We start from the raw sequence: 19692 nt of genomic DNA, 5'->3' as shown, positions 1-19692 counted from the left end.
AGGAGGTTGTCATGGTAACCACTTATCTGCTGCTGGGTGTGGGGGGGGTGATGATGTAACAATGTAATATTGTCCATTGCTGTGTTTCTGGGCTCTTTTTCTCCTTGTCCTCCCCACCTACACACACACACACACACACACACACACACACACACACACACACACACACACACACACACACACACACACACACACACACACACACACACACACATACACACACACACACCACACACTGCTGCATGCATGTGACACAAACTGGGGTAGAGGAGGCAGATGCACAGAAACAAAAGAAATCCACTGTACATTAAAAAAAAGGGACGATAAGAGAGCGGTCCCTCTGAGTTACTTTCTTAACAACCTGATGCAATCTAATCTCTCTAAAAACAGATTATTGCTCCCTTTTTTATTCTTCTTTTCAAAGCTACTCATGCTTGTTATTTCAAAAAGAATCCAGTACACTTAAGATAAACCTCCTCCCCTTCTCTGCTGTCATCCCCCAGATCTTTCTGTCTCTCTTAATCGCTGCTCCCTCCTGCACCGATCACACCATCAAAGCTTGTGTGTGCACAGTGCATCATTAGCGGCTCGGCTGCAGATGACAAAAGGCAGAAAGGCCTCAGCAGGAGAGTAAAAAAAAAAAAGGGGGGGGGGGGGGGGGGGGGGGGGTTTACAGTAAAAGCACCAGATAGCATCTGCAGAGGATGATTCCTGCCACATGAGGGCGTCAATCAGCTGCTGCACTCAAAGGTAAAAAAAGGACAAAAGCAACAAACAGATTCAACAGTTTATTCTCAGGTCATATAAATGTGTCACAGATTGAAAATATACATCAGTCATCAGTCATAAACAAGCTGTGAGAAGTCGACTTCTCTATTTCTAAAGAGGGATTCACTCCTTCCTCAAATTATAATGAGACATTTTGGCCCAAACACAAACCAACAACAAACCCCATCATCACTGTACATCTATATAAATGCACCGCTGACATTTTATTGGACGTTTTCAATTGTTTTCTATTGTCTTTTCCACATAAAACAACAATTTAAATGCTTCAATGCCAGCAGTGTAATGTTCTGATCCCAGCCCCTACATTCAGTCCCAAAAGAGGGCGCATCACGACCTTCCCGGATCCAACAGGGGGAAGGTTGCGATCACCTTCGCCGTTGCATAACACAAGACAGAAAAAGAGATGTTTTGTTCAGGCTGCAGCTTCACATCTCTGGCTGAACAGCACCTCCACCACCTTAGGTTCTGCCAGGGTTGAAAGGTCACCCAGGTCCTTCTCGTTGCGGGCGATCTGCCTGAGGATTCGCCTCATGATCTTACCTGCAGAGGAAGAGGAAGAAGACACAGATGAAGAAGAGAGTAATGGAGGAGAAGGAGTAGTGGATATTGATTTAACACTCCTGTTGTCCTCAGGTTAAGGAAGGACATGAGGAAGGCAGGAAAGAAGGAAGGAAGGAAAGGAGTAAGGAGGGAGGGAAGAAGAAGGAAGGAAGGAAGGAAGGAAGGAAGGAAGGAAGGAAGGAAGGAAAGGAGTAAGGAGGGAGGAAAGGAGGAAGGAAGGAAGGAAGGAAAGGAGTAAGGAGGGAGGGAAAAAGGAAGGAATGAAGAAAAGGAGTAAGGAGGGAAGGAGGAAGGAAGGAAGGAAGGAAGTGTGGAAGGAGGAGGGAGCGAAGAAAGAGGGAATGAAGGAAAGAATGAAGGAAAAATTAAAGAAAGAGGAATGAAGGAAGGAAAGAAGGAAAGAAGGAAAGAAGGAAAGAAGGAAAGAAGGAACAGTCAAAAGAGATGGGGTCAATTTGACCCGGGAGGACGACAGGAGGGTTAAAGAGGTGTTGAATTGTTACCAGAGCGGGTTTTGGGGAGTGCTGGAGCGTTTTGAATGAAGTCTGGTGTGGCGATTGGTCCAATTTTTTCTCTCACTGACGACAAAAGAAAAAGAAAAGGAATCAGTGACATGCAGAGTGTCTCTACTGAAGTGATCTGTGACCTTCTTGTACTTCATCCCAGACACAAAGCCTGAACTTTAATATAAAAGTGCCTGTATGAGACGTCTCTAGGACAGTTTATTCAAAATGTCTTAGGGCTGCAATGAATTCAGGCAGCCGTGGAAGATGGAAATATTACCTGTTACTCTGCCTCTTCTACAACTATCCCTCTTTTTTATTGTTCTGCATGAAATGGTAAATCTTGATGTCAGGGCCCGTTAGTGTTGTTATGTATTTTGTAGGTTTAGTTTTTGTCTTGTCTACTTCCTGTTTTATTTTGGTGTGTTTTCCCTTGTGTTGTCTAGCTTCCTCGCCTCCTGTTTGCCTCCCTTCCCCTAATGTGTTACACCTGTGCCTCGTTGTTATCCAGGGTATATATGTGGTGTGCTCATTCCTTTCTGTGCCAGATTGTCTTGTCAGTGTCATGTAAGTTTCGTGTCAGAGTTCGTGTCAGAGTTTGGGCGTATATTCTAGTGCAGTTGTCTCCAACCCTGCTCCTGGAGAGCTACTGCCCTGCATGTTTTAGGTATCTCCTCACTCTAACACACCTGATTCTAATAATCAACTCGTTATCAAGCCCTTTGACGAGCCTCAGCTGCTTGATAACGAGTTAGAGTGAGGAGATACCTAAAACATGCAGGGCAGTAGCTCTCCAGGAGCAGGGTTGGAGACCACTGTTCTAGTGTATCGACCAGTTTTGCCTTTTGGATCCTGGGGTTTGCCTAGTGATTTTGTACTTCTGCCTGTCTATTGGATTTCCCGGTTTTTGACTTTTGGATCGATTAAACGACTTGAGAACTCTTCATCCCTGTGTCCCTGTCTCTGCATTTAAGTCCTGGTCTGTGCCTGACACTTGAAAGAATCCTTTGCTCTTTATTTCTGATGTTAAACCTTAAAGTTTTTCTGCTATCAGATTCCTTTGAACCTTTGATTCTTTTATTTAGATTCCTTTCTTTGTATCTGCTCTGATATCTACATTAGGGCAGTATGCTCTGCATTTTAATATTTTCTTTATTGGTTCTTTTTTTTTTTTTGGATGATTTGATTAATAATTTAGTCTGAATTCTCCAAAAATAGTGACAAATATCTCAAAGAAAAGCAGAAAAACTTCACATATGAGAAGTGGGAATCAGGGAGTGTTTGGTAGGCTATCTTATGCTTGATTAACGACTTGATCAATAAACAAAATTACTGGCCATATTTTGTTAATGGATAAATCCAGTGGTTCACAACCTTCTTATCTTATGACCTCTTAAACTAAAACATTGTCTTGCAACCCCTCTTCACATATGACAATGAGGTATTTTTTTCCCCATTTTTTAGGGATCTGAAGATGCAAAAACTGAATTAAAAACTAAATAAAAAACAAGGAAAGATTAGGGAAAGGTCAGAAAAAATAGGTTTTCAATCAACTAATGTTTTTAGCCAAGTTATCTTAGTGTGAGCATGAGAAAATACACTATACGGTATTTTAATATCATAATAAACCCTGTAATTAAAGGTACATCAGCCATAGCTTTTTGTTAAGCATTCAACACAGTATTTAGGAACCTACAAATCACACTGAAGTGAAGGGATGGTTTGAAGATGAACCCAGACATACAAAAAACTGATGAAATTTATCATTTTGATAAACTCTGATCCTCACCCAGTCTCTTGAGCTCCTCCACCAGTATGCGGTTGAACTCCCTGCTGTCTTTGAGGGTGACGAAGCAGTACAGACACTCTCCCTTCACCTTGTGAGGCCTGCTCACCACCGCAGCCTCCGCCACAGCCGGGTGCTCCGTCAGCGCTGCCTCCACCTCCGCCGTGCTCATCAGGTGGCCTAGAGGACACCAAACACACAAGGAGTCTCATCAGTGACACATCATAAACATAGAAGAAGAATGTTCCTGAAAGGTTATGTGTGCGTTTAAATATTGAATTGGTCATTTTCACATTATATAACAACGTAAAAATAGATCTGTCTGGTGTTGTAATGACGTTCTTTAACCCTCCTGTTGTCCTCGAGTCAAGGAAGGAAGGCAGGAAGAAGCAAGGGAGGGAGGAAGGAAGGATGGAAGTGAGGAAGAAGGAAGGAAAGGATGGAGGAAGGAAGGAAGGAAGGGAGGAAGAAGGAAGGAGGGAGGGAGGGAGGGAGGAAAGAGGGAAGGAAGTAAGGAAGAAAAGCAGGGAAGGAAGGAAATAAGGAAGGAGGGAGCAAGGGAGAAAGGAAAAGAGGTAGGGAGGAAGGAAGGAAAGAAGGACAGAGGAAAGAAGGAAGAAAGGAAGGTAGGAAGGAAGGAAAGAAGGAAGGAGGGAAGGAAAGAAGGAGGGAGGGAGGAAGGAAGGCAGAAAGGAAGGAAGGAGGGAAGGAAAGAAGGAGGGATGGAGGAAGGAAAGAAGTAAGGGAGGAAGAAGGAAGGAAAGTAAGGAGGGAGGGAGGAAAGAGGGAAGGAAGTAAGGAAGAAAAGGAGGTAAGGAAGAAAAGCAGGGAAGGAAGGAAATAAGGAAGGAGGGAGCAAGGGAGAAAGGAAAAGAGGTAGGGAGGAAGGAAGGAAAGAAGGACAGAGGAAAGAAGGAAGCAAGGAAGGTAGGAAGGAGGGGAGGAAAGAAGGCAGAAAGGAAGGAAGGAGGGAAGGAAAGAAGGAGGGATGGAGGAAGGAAAGAAGGAAGGGAGGAAAGACAGAAGGAGGGAGGAAGGACAGACGGAAGGAAGGAAGAGAGGAAAGAAGGAACAGTCAAAACAGACGGGGTCAATTTGAGGAAGGACGACACGAAGGTTAAAAGCTTTTCATAAGCAGCTGTGTTGTCAGACAGTAAGAGTACAATACCTGACACATTCAGCATGTCGTCTATTCTTCCTGTGATCCAGTAATATCCGTCTTTATCCCGTCTGCAGCCTAAAAAAAGGAGAAAACAAGTTGCATAACCCCACAAAGAGTTTTTATAGCATCTTGAACTCTTCCTCTAGAGGCTGTTTGGTATTTTAGTGAGAAAACAATCCTGAGTGTCATTAAGGCTAATCTGAGCGACGGTAGAGTGAACTTGATTTTTTATCTTGATTGTGTGTGTGTGTGTGTGTGTGTGTGTGTGTGTGTGTGTGTGTGTGTGTGTGTGTGTGTGTGTGTGTGTGTGTGTGTGTGTGTGTGTGTGTGTGTGTGTGTGTGTGTGTGTGTGTGTGTGTGTATGTGTGTGTGTGTCTTACCATCACCAGTCACATAGAAGCCTGGAAATTTCTTGAAGTAGGTGTTCTCGAAGCGCTCGTGGTTTTTGTACACAGTACGCATGATACCCGGCCACGGCCTCCTGAAAACCTGCAACACACAGAGGGGATACACACAAAGCATTAAAATACTATTACCTCTCCATTTCCACTACTGGAATAATCACTAGTATCAACTAAATACAACTTATCATTTTTATAAAGTAATATAAGTGCTTCAAGAACTGTAAATAACTCTAAATGTTGTAAATGAAGTAAACCAAGAAAAGTACATTTAGATAATATAACTAATGGTTGATTTTCTGATAATTATAGAAATTGAGATTACAGTAGCCCTTGGTATCTAGTTTAAGACCTCTCTTACTTTGGGATGCTACCGGTTAAGCCATCAGATGGAAATTACTTGAAGCTAAAGCTAAAGTCCAGATGATGTTTTTACTGCAGTTTACGTGAATGAAAAATCAGAAAGGTACTGACAAGCAGCTGTTCCACAAACATATAAAAAACCCTGATGTGATCCGACTGTAAGAATAAAGTGATGAAAAACGATGATGGTGATGATGATGACGATGGTGACGGTCAAACTGAAAATATCAGAGCTCTACTAACTCCCTTTGTCCAAATCTCCCGCCGCCAACCAAGTGAACAGGTAAAATAAGGGGGAAACCACACCCATGTGTCAATCAATGCATGTGACGCAATACGTGCATCCCAAGCAAATATATAAATATGAACAAAACATATTTTGGCTCCTATACCCTCCAACAAAGGAAGACTATACTGCAATTGTCAATAAAATAAGCAGGACTGATCTTTTATCTTCACACTACAACAACAACAATATGCAAAATACTTGAAAAGCATAACTAATATAAAAGTGCCTATAACATGTAATCTATTACATATGTCACTATGCAAAAGAAAATCTTGGGCCCTATGAGCTGAACTTACGAGATAACCCTCCGCCTCGCCCTCCAGTTCCTCCCCGTGTTCGTTGAGGATTGTCGGCTCAACTCCGAAGAAAGGAAAGCTCTGAAATATGCGACATTTAATGTGTTACATCTCTCTTCTTTTACAACCTTGATCATAATGTACTCATGGGAATAAAAACGTATATTATGAAATACTACACCTCCTGCACAGTTTTAGTTAAATGCATTGGTTGGATGTATTCGTGCATATACAGAGGTGCAACCTTTCCTTACCAGCATGACTTCTATTGATCAAACTCAATGCAGGAGATACGGGTGTGTTTAAGCTTTTACATACAAATGTCAGATTATGAGGTAATCATTGAAGGAGATGTTGTCACTTACAGCAGAGCCTGGTTTCAGTGGTGTGGCAGCTGGCAGAGGAGTCAAGACGTGACCTCCCTGTAGAGAAATGAGATATTTAAAAGTGACTCATTTGGCGTATGTGCAAGGTCGATATGGACAGAAACTTGATCCAGACTTCAAAACAGCAACAGAGGTCTGTTTCTAACCCCACACTCCTCACTCCTCCTTGATTTTTAAACTTTTAGCCCCAAGTGATATAATTTGATGCAATTTATTTGACATGTGCTGTGCTATACTTCACAAGACCTGTAAACAAACTTTGATGCTTTCCAAAAAAAAAAGTGGACTTCCCCTTTAATTGCATTCAGATGTCATTCCTTCCCACTTACTGTTTCTGTCTGCCAGAAAGTGTCGACCACCGGACATCTGCTCTGACCGACCACCTCGTAGTACCAGTTCCACGCCTCCGGGTTGATCGGCTCGCCCACAGTACCCAGAATCCTCAGGCTGGAGAGGTCATACCTGACAGAGACAGGACAGAAAATATAATAATGGATATATATATAAGAAAATATCCCTCAGACAGCTTATATTCCATCATTAATCCACGTTCCACTTTATCTCGTCTATACTTCACTTGTATAGACGTATCCAATATTTCCCAGCAGATAAGCATTTTTTGCAGTTTGCAGTTGATACCATCATGTATTGTGGCTGTTTTGCATGAGGCAACATCAAGTAGAGATTGACATTTCTTTCCTAAACCACTTATATTTTTTAACATGTTTACTTTTGGTGTTGAAGATGAAATTTTCTGCCACCAAACTCAATTAAAGCTTCATGAAAAATATCTTTTATAAAAGATGGAAATCAGATGCATGTTAAAGAGTTTGGAGGTTTACAGTTTATTTTAGGGAAGCAATGTTTTTATCTCACAACACTGATTCCCATACCAAATATCAATCTGATATCATTACTCTCTCTTCAGTTTCCCATATTTTAAGGTCTTTATGCAGCTCTAGCAGATCAGCTCGGTGCATATCTAGTATATCTTTTCTTCAAGTTTCAGTACTGCACTGGTGAACTGATATAAACCAGACTAATTATCAAAAACAGTCACTTAAGAGATCATATCCTCTACTTTAATCATGAAGCTGCATAAAGCTTGTCCTGGACCAGCTCCTAGTTTATGCTGCTATAGGCTTAGACTGCCGGGGGACTCGGCCTCTCTCCTCCTCTCTCTCTCTCTATCCATCCATCTATATCCATTAACATTCATGTACTATTAATGCATTCAATAACCTAAACTTCTTCCCCGGAGTTGTCTGTGCTTTCTCGTCTCACAGGCAATCTGGGCCTGTAGACGTCGGGATGAAGGACTCCAGTCCCGGACCTTCTAGCTTCAATGTTTATGAACTATGTGCTTCTCTCTCTCTCTCCTATTCTTCCTCTCTCTCCCCTCTACCCCAACCGGTCGAGGCAGATGTTCTCCCACTTTGAGACTGGTTCTGGTTCTGAGGTTTCTTCCTGTTAAAAGGGAGTTTTTTCTTGCCATTGTCGCTAAGTGCTTGCTCATGTGGGAACGTTGGGTCTCTTTAAAATTAAAACCTGAAGAGTACGGTTTAGAACCTGCTCTATGTGTAAAGTGCCTTGAGATGACTTTGTTGTGATTTGGCGCTATACAAATAAAGATTGATGATAAAGATTGATGATGATGAAGGTGATATATGGTCTGCATGTTTTTAGTGTTGACTCATTAAGAACCAGAAGTTCATGGTGTCTTTTTTAACATGTAGCCCTATCCAATGCATTAAACCAGCATGTTCACTGTGCCTCTGTCACACCCTTATTTATACAGCTTGGTTTCTTCACGGCCGAATGAAATGTTACATAAGAAGCGAGCACAGTGAAAGAGGCCTTTGAAAAATCAAAGGTGAAATTTTTCATATGAAAAGCTGGAGATGCTTATCATTTCACAGCTGTGCTTTGAAAAGTCAGACTGCTGTAGCTTCTAGGGGAGAAAAAAAAACAACAACTTTGAATAATTAGGATTTGAAGTGTTGTGACTTTCAGCACATGCAGACACTTACTTCTGCAGCGGTTCCCGTCCGTACTTCATCAGCAGGCGGATGGCTGTGGGAGCCGTGTAAAACGTGGTCACTTTGTACTTCTCAATAACCTCCCAGAACCTGCCGATGTGTGGGTGGACTGGGATGCCTTCAAACTGGGCAGAACACACACACATGCATCTCTGAGAAGGGGGACTAACACTACTATGTGCCCTCTCATGGCACAGTGGAGATCCTTTAATAAATTAAAAGGAACAAAGTCTCCTTCAACTCACCAGAACACTTGTAGCGCCATTCGCAAGGGGGCCGTAGGTGATGTAGGAGTGACCGGTGATCCATCCGATGTCGGCTGTACACCAGTACACGTCGTCGTGGTGATGATCAAAAACATACTTGAAGGTCAGCGACGTGTAGAGCAGATACCCGGCAACAGTGTGAAGAACACCCTGTACCATACACATGGATAGACACAGGATTGAGGAGGTAATTGGTCCACACACAGAGCAACAGACAGCAGAAATAAAGGGGCTCTTGATGCTGGCAGAGGGGAGTGTGTGTGTGCGTGTGCATGTGCATGTGCATGTGCATGTGTGTGTGTGTGGGCTATTCTCGGGACCCCAGTTGGTAAAACACTGATTTTTGGGTCAGTAGTTGAGGTTAGGGTAGGTTAAGGGTAGGGTAAGTCTCCAGGGAATAAATGTAAGTCTATGCAATGTCCCTAAAAGTGACCTAGGACAACATCTCTGTGTGTGTTTGCAGGCATGTGTGTGCTTGAATTTGTGTGTGTGTGTGTGTGTGTGTGTACATGTAACACAAAAGCAGGAAGAGCATATCAAATTATTGGATGCTCTGATTTGTGCATTTTGTGTTCTAATGCACACAGAAATACAAAGCACAGATGTAATTGTGGAGATTGCAGTATACTCTCTAGGATTGCATTTATGCCTTTTAGCATTAGGAAACCATTCATTTTTACTATTTCACTGTCTGATGCCGGCAGATTACGTAAAAAGCCAGTACGGTTAACATCATTACAGGCTTATCAAAGTGGAAAACAGATACTGTGATTTGTTTAAAAAGATTTGGTTTCACTGAGAATTTACAGGCAGAAAATGAGTTTGTGGTGTTTTTTCTTCTTCTAAGCCAAACAGTATGTTTTTAATAATGTGTCTTAGTGTACCTTGGGTTTTCCAGTGGACCCGCTGGTGTAGAGGATAAACAGAGGGTCCTCAGCGTCCAGCCACTCTGGTTCACACTCCTCAGGAGAGTCTCTCATCACCTCATCCCACCACACATCGCACTCTGAGTCCCAGGGGGTCTGAACACACCAAAATAACAGGGAACAAATCCAACACATAAAACCACTCATTACATCTGCTCACATCGTGTGCCAAAAAGCCCGGGCAGCACAACACACCGTGTAAATTCTGACCTGACTATAATTTACGGTCTCCCTCTGAGGCATTTTCTGAATCCCAAATTGGAGGAATAGCTGCACATGAAAAAACTGTGTTCCTCTAAATTTTGTGCTTTAGTTTCAGCTGCAGTATTTATGATATTCTTTGGATGGAGGGTTTATATGGAAACTGAAAACCAAGGCTTAAATGAAAGAAATGTTACTGGATAGGAGGATAGGAGGATAGGAGGATAGGAGGATAGGACAGTCATAATAATAACATCTATGACATGAATACATATACAGTAGTAGCCCCAAATCTGGCCTCTACCCTGCACAAATATTGCAGCAGCTACTCTAATCTGGTTTTCTCACAAATATATGTTCAAGCAGGCATGAAAAGGTATTCAATCTTAGCAATCCCATGCATATTTTTGTTGCTGTCCTGTGAAAACATCTGCAAAATATAAGCTTGTCATAAGCAGAAGACAAACATCTGTTTTTTCTGCTAGATTTTAAAGTGTTAATGGATGTAAAGGATAGGAGACTTCTGAAATTTGGACATTCATGGTTTTCTCTGGATTTCAATGTATCAGTGCATTGGTCATTTATGTTTTGCACCTTTTGTCTTCGCTCTGCGTGTTATTATTGTCGTCCCATTTTCACAACATCTAAGCTTGAAGAAGTTCTACCTGTAGTTTGTTGCATGCTGCTCCGCTTTTTGTCCTCAGTGCGGGGTGCTTGACGACGAGGCATTTAGTGACGCTAGATGATGCTCTGTGACAAAATAAAGAAGCAGTGTGAGAGGCAGTGAAATGCATCATATCCTCTTCTCTTCTCCTCTGAGTGCTTGTGCTGTCATGCTTTACAAAAGTTTTTTTTTTAAATGTCAGGGTCATGCTTTCTCACAAATAACCTTTTGGACCTGTGTTGGTTTTTAAAAGGAACATTTTCTCTTTTCTCATGTCAGTTTTTACATGTTGAAAAGCTTTTTTCCTCCCAGCTCATCTAAAAAAGCCCAAACCCAAATACAGTATTCATCTCAGGTGGCTTTTCATTTTAAACACCTTCTATCCTTTCACCCATACACCAAAAAAACCTTTCAAAAAGATAAAACAGAGCAGAAGAGACAGACATGCAGAAGATGTCGTATGTACAATATAAACTGATGTAGCAGTGGGAGAATTACAATATTAAGAAGCATAATTACTGTATTAAAGATGACTGATCCTTTTCTATTGCTGCTTTGTTTTTATGGAACAGTCTCAGTCTCCGCGTCCCCATCTATCAGCACTTTTAAATCCCAGCTATAAAATTGTCTTTGATTCCCCTTAATTTTTAATAGCACGATAAAATTGTATCTTAAATTACTCTGTAAAGCACTTTGGATGACTCCTGTTTTTATATGTGCTCTATAAATATATTCGATTTGGCGTGTATTACATCAATAAAATACATAACATATAATAGCAAGTAAATACTAAGTCTAATAAGAGCTCATGTTATCCCCAATAACATCTCCAGCCCCCCAACATCCAGCATGCTGTTACTTTTCACACGCTCACATCCCTCTCAGGCTCCGGTTGCCACGGGAGATGAGCAGTTCGGGCTTCCCTGATGATGAATCTGAGCACTCCATGTTGCCCAGCAACCTCCGTAATGTGGACACCAGGCTGTGTATTTCCTCTACATCCCTGATAACAGCTGATAGGGCTTCACTGTGTGTGTGCGTCCAGTGACTCGTATGGCAGAGGCTGAGTCCCATTACCAGCAGCTAGTGTAAATACAGGCGGTCGCTGAGAACCGAGAAACTGGCAGCCTTGTGAGCAGTACCTACTTTTCCCTGCACTTCTCCAGTGCCTCGTCTGCAATCTGTTTCAGGTTGATCAGCTTCTCTCCTCTGTAAACACCATCTGTGTGTTACAAAGGGGTGGAGGGAGAGACAGAGAGACAGATGATAAATAGATGATGAGGTGTATCAACAATCTTTACAGCCACTGAGCGATATACGCCACATCACATCTTGGTGTTGCTGTGTTGGCACATGTGTGTCTCGGAGCTGGGCTGCCGGACCTACCTGCTGTCACCAGGATGCTGCTCTGGGCATCCATAATCCTCTCACACAGAGATTCAGCAGAGAAACCTGCAAACTGAGCATGTAAAGAGAAAGAAAGAGAAGACAGCTGAAAGGAGGAGGTGTTGTCTTTGGGTTACTTAAAACATAAACTGTAGCAGGGTTTTATTGCTAAAGCCTTAATTAGTCTGGTATTACCAGTTATGTATGGTGGCTAATGGTAGCAAACTTTAGCAAACCTTAGATATCATTGTGTCACTGACTTTAGTATATTGTCTTTATGGTTTAGCATGATTATTTGTGGCCGTGCAATTCAGCAAAAGATCCATATTTTAGTTTTAAAAATGCAACAAACACAGGGATAATGCATATTGCTCCCTCTCTTCACCATGTATAGAGTTATCTTATTCAGTATTACATAACAAAGCAGACATCTATTATTTGCCTTTTATATGACTGTTAGTTACCCCCAGCCAGGGGGTCGTGTTCTGGCCGAGTTTAAAAGTTCACAGAGTATAAAGTTGTAGTGTTAATGACAGCATTATGAATCAGGTCACACAGGACTCTGGATTCAGCAAAATGTCACCTGCATTTGTGAGCGTGAATGGCACTGACTGCCCTGCCCGAAGCTAATTTATGATCAGTACTTAGAGTCATGACTATGTAAAAAGCTGATGCCATCCCACAGACTGTATGATAAAAACTCAGAGTTGGAACATTTACAACAATGACCGAGCATGAGCAAGGTCGCTTTCATGTATGCCTGCCAAAAACAAGCCTTTGCAAGTCATAAGAACGAACTCGCTTTGGAGCAGCCAGGAGATATTTTTAACAGGGCTTCTAACCTTTGCACAAATGGGGAAGGTTGAATCGCTAAAATAGTGTTGGCTCTCTTACAAAATAACCCTGACTGATCTCCTCCCAGGCTGGGTACAGCCAGTAAATGTCTGACCCATATATTGAGTGCAGGTGCTGCGAGTGCCGTGTTCACACAGGGAAGAGCTGATAAGTGCAGGAGCAGGGCAGTCAGGACTAACAGAAACAAGACCTCAGGAAACCATCACCATTCAGCTGATGGTTTCCTGGGAAACTGGGTCGAAGCAGCAAAAACCCAAACCTATGTGTTGTAAAAAAAAAAAAAAAAAAAAAAAAAAAAAACTGTTCTGAAATAAGAAGGACGTTTCTTTAACAAAAAATGCAGGTTCATGCTTGGTGACATAACACCAGAAAACAACAGATTTCTACCCGGAGCATCAAAGAGGGAGACGCTTTTCGTATATAACAGAAAGTTTATTTTGTTATTATTTGGGGCGGGGGGGGGGGGGTTATTTAATATGCTGACAACGCATGAGGCCACAGGTAGTAACTCAATTCATCTGCTGTAGTTCAACTGCATCATGACTCTTAAATCCTATAAAATAAGTGAAAGTGCATGTTCATACTTACCACGATGGAATGAACAGCACCTATCCTCGCACAGGCCAGCATTGTGTAGACCAGCTCTGGGATCATGGGAAGGTAAATAGACACCCGGTCTCCCTTCTTCACCCCTTAATCAAAGAAACAACATTTTTAATGACTATAAACATAAGAGTTAAACACCTAAAATATACCATTTGAGTAATGAGGACACAACTGGACCACTTTCCAGCTCAGTGCCAGAAAGGACAAGGTAGCCTTAAAGTGAGAATGTTGAATATGGGCCAGATACGTGCTGTGCTGCATGTGTTTACAAGGTCATCCAGTCTTCACCAGTTTTAGCACTGGCATCCGTCTTTCAGCCCATTCACAGTTTACATGCACAGTCTGTTGCCTTGCACATGGACTGCATGTGAACCGACAGTGTCAAGACGCCCCTGCACCAATCAGAGCCTCTGTTCAGCTGTCTATTAACTCAGTGAGTTAGCAGGGTGAATGTCTGAGCTCTGCCAAGTCAGAGAGGTGTTGAACTTGTATTTCACACATTGCTGCAATTTCTGGACTTTTATTGAACTCACCGCAGCAGTTCCTGGACTCTTGTTTCATATATGCTGGTTTATTCTTTCTTGTGCATCCATGAGAATTAACCATATCCACAAGAGAGTATCTTAATTTACCAGCACTAAATGAGTGGCAAGTCAATGAGTGTATGTGTGTCATGAAATGGATTAATTGACCTATTTACGCCATTGCTGTTCTTACCGGACAACCTGTGGAGAGTGCAGCAATATCCATAGAACCAGCACTTAAAGGTTCATTCAGTTGTCAGTCCTGAGGTCACACATTCGGTATCCAGTAAACCAACACCTCTTTAACAGAATGACTGATACGCAACGCATTGCACAGGCTGCATAGAGCCATGTCTAGTCAGTATTGTGGTATGCTGAATACGGGCCAGATGACAATGCCAATATCATGTAATGCTATATAGCTCATGTTAGCCATAAACATATCCTAGATTTCAGATGACACTTTAAAGCTACACATGTATATGTACTGAAATTATAGATCTCTGCTGACATGTTAAGTAAACTGTCTATGTCTATTTTACTTTTGACTGCTAAAAAGATTTAAGATGATTCACCTTTTACAGGGTGACTGATTTAGCTCTTTTTGGACAAGGTAGCTTAGATACTGAATAATCTGTAGTTGATGAAGACTACTGAAGATTCTCACCCATTTGCTTGAGGACATTAGCGCAGCGGCACACCTGGCTCAGCAGCTGACGGTAGGTGATGGTCATGTGGTGGTCAGGTGAGTTCCCCTCCCTAGGAAGACAACATACAAGAGGAGAAAAATGTCCCAAGTCTGTTACTGTAATGCAAAACTTTACTGTGTGTTGTTAATGTGTTTTTAACCCTCCTGTTGTCCTAGAGTCAAGGAAGGAATGGAGGAAGAAGGAAGGGAAGGAGGGAGGGAAGAAGGAGGGAAGGAAGGAAGGAAAGGAGGGAGGGAGGAAAGGAAAGAAGGAAGGAGGGAGGGAGATAGGAAGGAGGGAAGGAAGGAAAGGAGGGAAGAAGGAAGGAAGGGAGGAAGGAATGAAGGAAGGAGGGAAGGAAGGAAGGAAAGGAGGAAGGGAGGAAAGAAGGAAGGAAGGAGGGAGATAGGAAAAGAGGAAGGGAGGAAGGAAGAAAAGAAGGAAGAGGGGAAGGTATGGGGGAGGAAAGAAAGAGAGAAGGAGGGAGGGTGGGAAAGAAGGAAGGGAGGAAGGAAGGAAGGAAGGAAGGAAGGAAGGAAGGAAGGAAGGAAAGAAGGAGGGAAGAAAAGGGGATGGAGGAAGGAAAGAAGGAAGGGAGGAAAGAGAGAGGAAGGAAAGAAAGAGATAAGGAGGGAGGAAGGAAAGAAGGAAGGGAGGAAGGAAAGAAGGAAGGAAGGTAGGAAGTAAAGGAGGAAAGAAGGAAGGGAAGAAAGAGAGAAGGAAGGGAGTAAAGAGAGAAGGAATGAAGGAAGGAAGGAAGGAAGGAAGGAAGGAAGGAAGGAAGGAAGGAAGGAAGGAAGGGAGGAAGGAAGGAAGGAACAGTTAAAACAGACAGGGTCAATTTGACCCGGGAGGACGACACAAAGGTTAAAGAATATATAATTTCATAGATGCAGACACAGAGTATCCTCCATCAGTATCATCAGAGGTTGTCCTGAGTTGACAGGAGAGATAACGTGTTCCTGTTGTAACTGCTTCTATATTGAGTTTGGCTGTTTATCAAGACAGGCTTTGGCAAAACTATGTGGCACAAAGTTTCACAGGCCAGTAGACAGCATGGGGGGGCGGGGGGGGGGGGGGGGGGGGGTGGGGGGGCGGGACCTTTGGCGTAGGATAGAAGCCAAAACACAGAAACGACCTGACTTTAACCTTTTTGTAAATGGAGAAATAAATTATTACCATGATGAAATGCTGCAATCATAAATGCTATAACAGCTATTATTAAAATGAGCTGAACATCGATGACGTGATAATGGTGCTTGAGAAATCAAAATATTTGATTGTCTTTAAAGGTCATTAACCACCACTTGTGTATATTGGCAGATATGTATTACAGCAAACCGATATTACATAAGGAGCTCCACAGGGGTCGATCTTTGGACCTCTTTTATTCAATCTCTGAATGCTCTCATTAGCTCAGTTTATTAGTTTTTGCTGATCATCTGAATTTGAATGGCCATGTTGTGACAATAACAAGGTTGCCTATTATAACATTAAGATAAAGCATTAATTATATAATTAACAAACAAGCTCTAAGGTGACTCATCTACATATTTACTCTAGTAGGTTAAACTACCGTAATAGGATTTTCTCAGGTCTTTCTAAAAATGACAGCTTTCTGCCACTCCAGTTTTCAAATCTCTGCACTGTCTGTCAACGAGTTGGTTTTAAAGCACCATTTTTTTACATTTATGAATCATTAAATGGTTTAAAAGCAAAATAAAAATCCATTATCTTCTGTTACAACATCAACTCACTAAACCTCTGAGGTCTAAACATGGTGTAGCTGCTTTTAGCTGCTGTGCTGCAAATACATTGGACACGTTTCAGAATAACTCGACTTCACACTTAATAGCATACTTAGCTAGACATGCCAATTTTAAGCAGACTGTTATTACATCTGCATTACTATAGTATTTTTAGACTTACTTCTTATACTCTCTTATTCTCTTGACATGTCTTTGTTTTTCCTTTATTCCGTCAATTTATTCATTTTAAGTAATTTATTGCTTTCTGTTTTTTAGTCTCAATGTCTGATGTAACACACTTATCATCTGTATATATTCATTTGTTGTTTGGTATTTTCTTGCCTAAAAAGGGGAGGGCGGGGGGGGGGGGGGGGGGGGGTGACATTGAGACAAACCTGACACTGAGATATCTCGCTTTTGTCTGAAATCTATGCAAAGTGTTGCTATTACCTTCAAAAATTCAAAACAGCATTTTAAAGCAGCTGATTAATTATCTCCGTTTTTACTAAAATCACTCAACCAGAACCAGAAAATATGTTACTATATAACTATTGGTTACTTACTTACATTAGAATGACAATTTATTCTCATTGTCATCAAATATTGAAACATACAAAATAACTTACAGTACAGGGTCATATTACAAACATTTCACTTATATGGTCAATACTGACAATTCAAACCAAAACTGTCTATCTAGAGCTGCAGTGTGGATGGGACTACTGTCATGTTGATGCCTTTTTCTTGAGAGTTTGATTCTGTAAATAAATGTAATCAATAACAACTAATTTGGGTTTTAATACTTACATTGGTTGGCAATTTTACACCATTTTTTTGAAACAGTTTTGCAAATGCTGTCAAAAGTCAAAACAGACTATATATCTTCCTCTCATGGTGGCATAGCAAACACTTCTACATGAATGTTTTGATGCAGTGCAAACAGTGTTGAGACATTTGTGGGTAATGGCTGGTTTCCACTGTGCCCAGTTCCATTCAACCCATATTACTGCTGAGCTTGCATGACAACTATTTCTTGTTTGCTAAAGCTTCTTCAGTTGACAGAACAAATATGTGTTATAATATCTATGTAAAGTCAAAACAATGTTCAATGAAAAAGTGCACGTCTTTATGCTGAGCTGTTAGGGGCGTGTGGCTTTACTGTAAGCAAGAAGCTTCTCATTTTAAAGAGTTTAGTGGAAGGAAGAAGTTGAAAAACAAGAAAATCTAAGTGCACAAGCTGAATATGAATCTGAGGACATTTGTACACTGAAAACAATCAATTAGGCTCTTAGTGGACTTTAATTTTAGGAAGATTATGGCAAGATTCAAATAACAGTAGGTTTATATTGTAACAAAGCACAATGAGTCTCTTACAATCTGCTGTACTGCTAGATTGTAAAATGTTTTGGACCCAAACTGTGTCTAGTTTGGTAAATCTTTCAACAAATCCTATAAATAATCTATTTTAGACTGACGATTGAATTACTGACAGAGGTGTTGCACTGGCTGGAGGTTTGTTTTGAAGCACTGGGGTTGTGCAGGGGGCAGCAAGCAATTGCTCTTGACTGGAATACCTGGCATAACTCCAGGCCGTATTTCCCATCATCCTGGACAGACATTGCTTACCAGTAATAGGCTACTTTTTCACCGAGGTTCCTCTCTCTCACATGCCTGTCCAGGACATTATAGCATATGTTGGTTTTGGCCCCTTCCATGCATTTGACATAAATGTTTCCCTTAGTCACATCAAAGTTGTACTGCAGCATTGGTCCTGTTGCCGGCTTCTTCCAAAAAAAGTCATCAGCAATTTCCTTCCAGAAAGCTGAAACAAAGTGGTATTTAGTGTCAGTGTTATGGGAAGTCATCACGCTGCAGATAAACACAAACAGATACTGTATACAGACTGAGGCTCAGACTGAGACGTGAGGTAGCAGCAAAGCAAGAGCTGCGCTAAAAGACATAGCTGTGTTTGACCTACCTTCTGGATTCTCTAGAGACTTCCTGTACAGTGTCAAATAGGAGTTAAAATCAGGCACATGAGCATCCCTCTGCAGGTCACCAGGAGGGTGGTACATTTTGTCCTGAGATTCAGGGACAACCATTGTGGACAGGCAGATGCGGATGGGCCTATACCATCAGAGAGTAAGTCAGAAAATGGGTTAATCTGGAGTCACTGCTGATCTGTCTGGATCCTCCTGGGTAAGGTAAGAACACTGCAAGGCCTCCTGCACTGGGGCAACACAATTCAGCATGCATAAAGACACACCTCTAATCCCTGAGTTACAGGCTCTCTCCCTGTCTGCTTAGTGCCAGGGCAGCCAATCAGCTTGCAGTAAGCAGCACTCCCACTTTTTCATTGGGTGAGCCCTCCCTGGCCTGTTGATCGTATTATTTTTCTGAGCAAGAAGGTGGAGGAGGAGGAGGTGTGCAGCATGATGAATGGCAGGGATTCAGACAGACAGGGAGGTTCGATATGAGGGGAGGGTGATGGAGGCTCGGGGGGGGGGGGGGGGGGGGGGGGGGATAAACAGAAAAAATAAACAGAAAGGGAACAATATTTTGCAATATTTCACTGCCTGCCAGAAAAAAAGTATCTTTTATGTGTTTTTATAATGGCAGTTTCTTATTTATATATATACCTATATTTTTAAATTGTGTAGATTCTTAATTATTTCATTTGCATGACATATAGTATTTTTTCAAGAGTTCTTCAGGTAAGGTAAACTCTCTCAGTATTAAGTTATCACCACATTGCACCACATTTTAAAAATGTTGTTGACATATTTCTGTTTTGTCACATTGCATTTCACCAAAGAAAAAAAAAAGGTATGATGATGCATGAAATAAGACTACATGCTTGTAGTAAAAAAAGAAGAAGAAGAAAAAAGGATTAAAAATACTTCCAGTTTTTGTTGATTAAAACTAAATCAATAATCAAATGACAATGAAAAAAATAATGCCTGGCTCTATTGAAGAAGAAAAAAGGTATCTCTACTGAATGCAGTGTTGGGGAGTAACTACTTACATATAACAGCGTTACGTAATTTAATTACAAAATCAATGTAACAGTAACCCGAAAAAATGTGTCATTACATTACAGTTACTTATGAAAATGTTGATGATTACAAAAGGATATTACATCTGAAATCAGACCTTTAAGATTTTGCACAGGGGGGGTTTTCCCCTTTTTAAAAAAAATATTTAACATGTTACTGAATACATATATTGATGTTTTTTTAATTCTTTGAAAAC

The 19692-nt window shown here is 41.4% G+C and overlaps 1 protein-coding gene across 1 annotated transcript; it reads right to left on the bottom strand.

Annotated features, from left to right (window-relative positions):
- Positions 1-775: 775 nt before the first annotated feature.
- acss2l (acyl-CoA synthetase short chain family member 2 like) lies at positions 776-18683 on the bottom strand. The gene is made up of 18 exons (XM_062429801.1): positions 18419-18683; positions 18067-18262; positions 14671-14762; positions 13462-13565; positions 12019-12091; positions 11779-11854; positions 10634-10718; positions 9726-9863; positions 8821-8991; positions 8567-8700; positions 6866-6998; positions 6516-6572; positions 6151-6231; positions 5182-5290; positions 4808-4876; positions 3643-3819; positions 1854-1928; positions 776-1329 (listed from the first exon to the last, which is right to left on the bottom strand). The coding sequence occupies exons 1-18, from the start codon at positions 18540-18542 to the stop codon at positions 1202-1204; spliced, it is 2022 nt and encodes a 673-aa protein (XP_062285785.1). The 5' UTR covers positions 18543-18683; the 3' UTR covers positions 776-1201.
- Between the last annotated feature and the right edge of the window lie 1009 nt (positions 18684-19692).

Source organism: Scomber scombrus, chromosome 11, assembly GCF_963691925.1.
Source record: "Scomber scombrus chromosome 11, fScoSco1.1, whole genome shotgun sequence".
Classification (NCBI taxonomy): Eukaryota; Metazoa; Chordata; class Actinopteri; order Scombriformes; family Scombridae; genus Scomber; species Scomber scombrus.
This window is presented reverse-complemented; position numbering and strand designations above follow the sequence as displayed.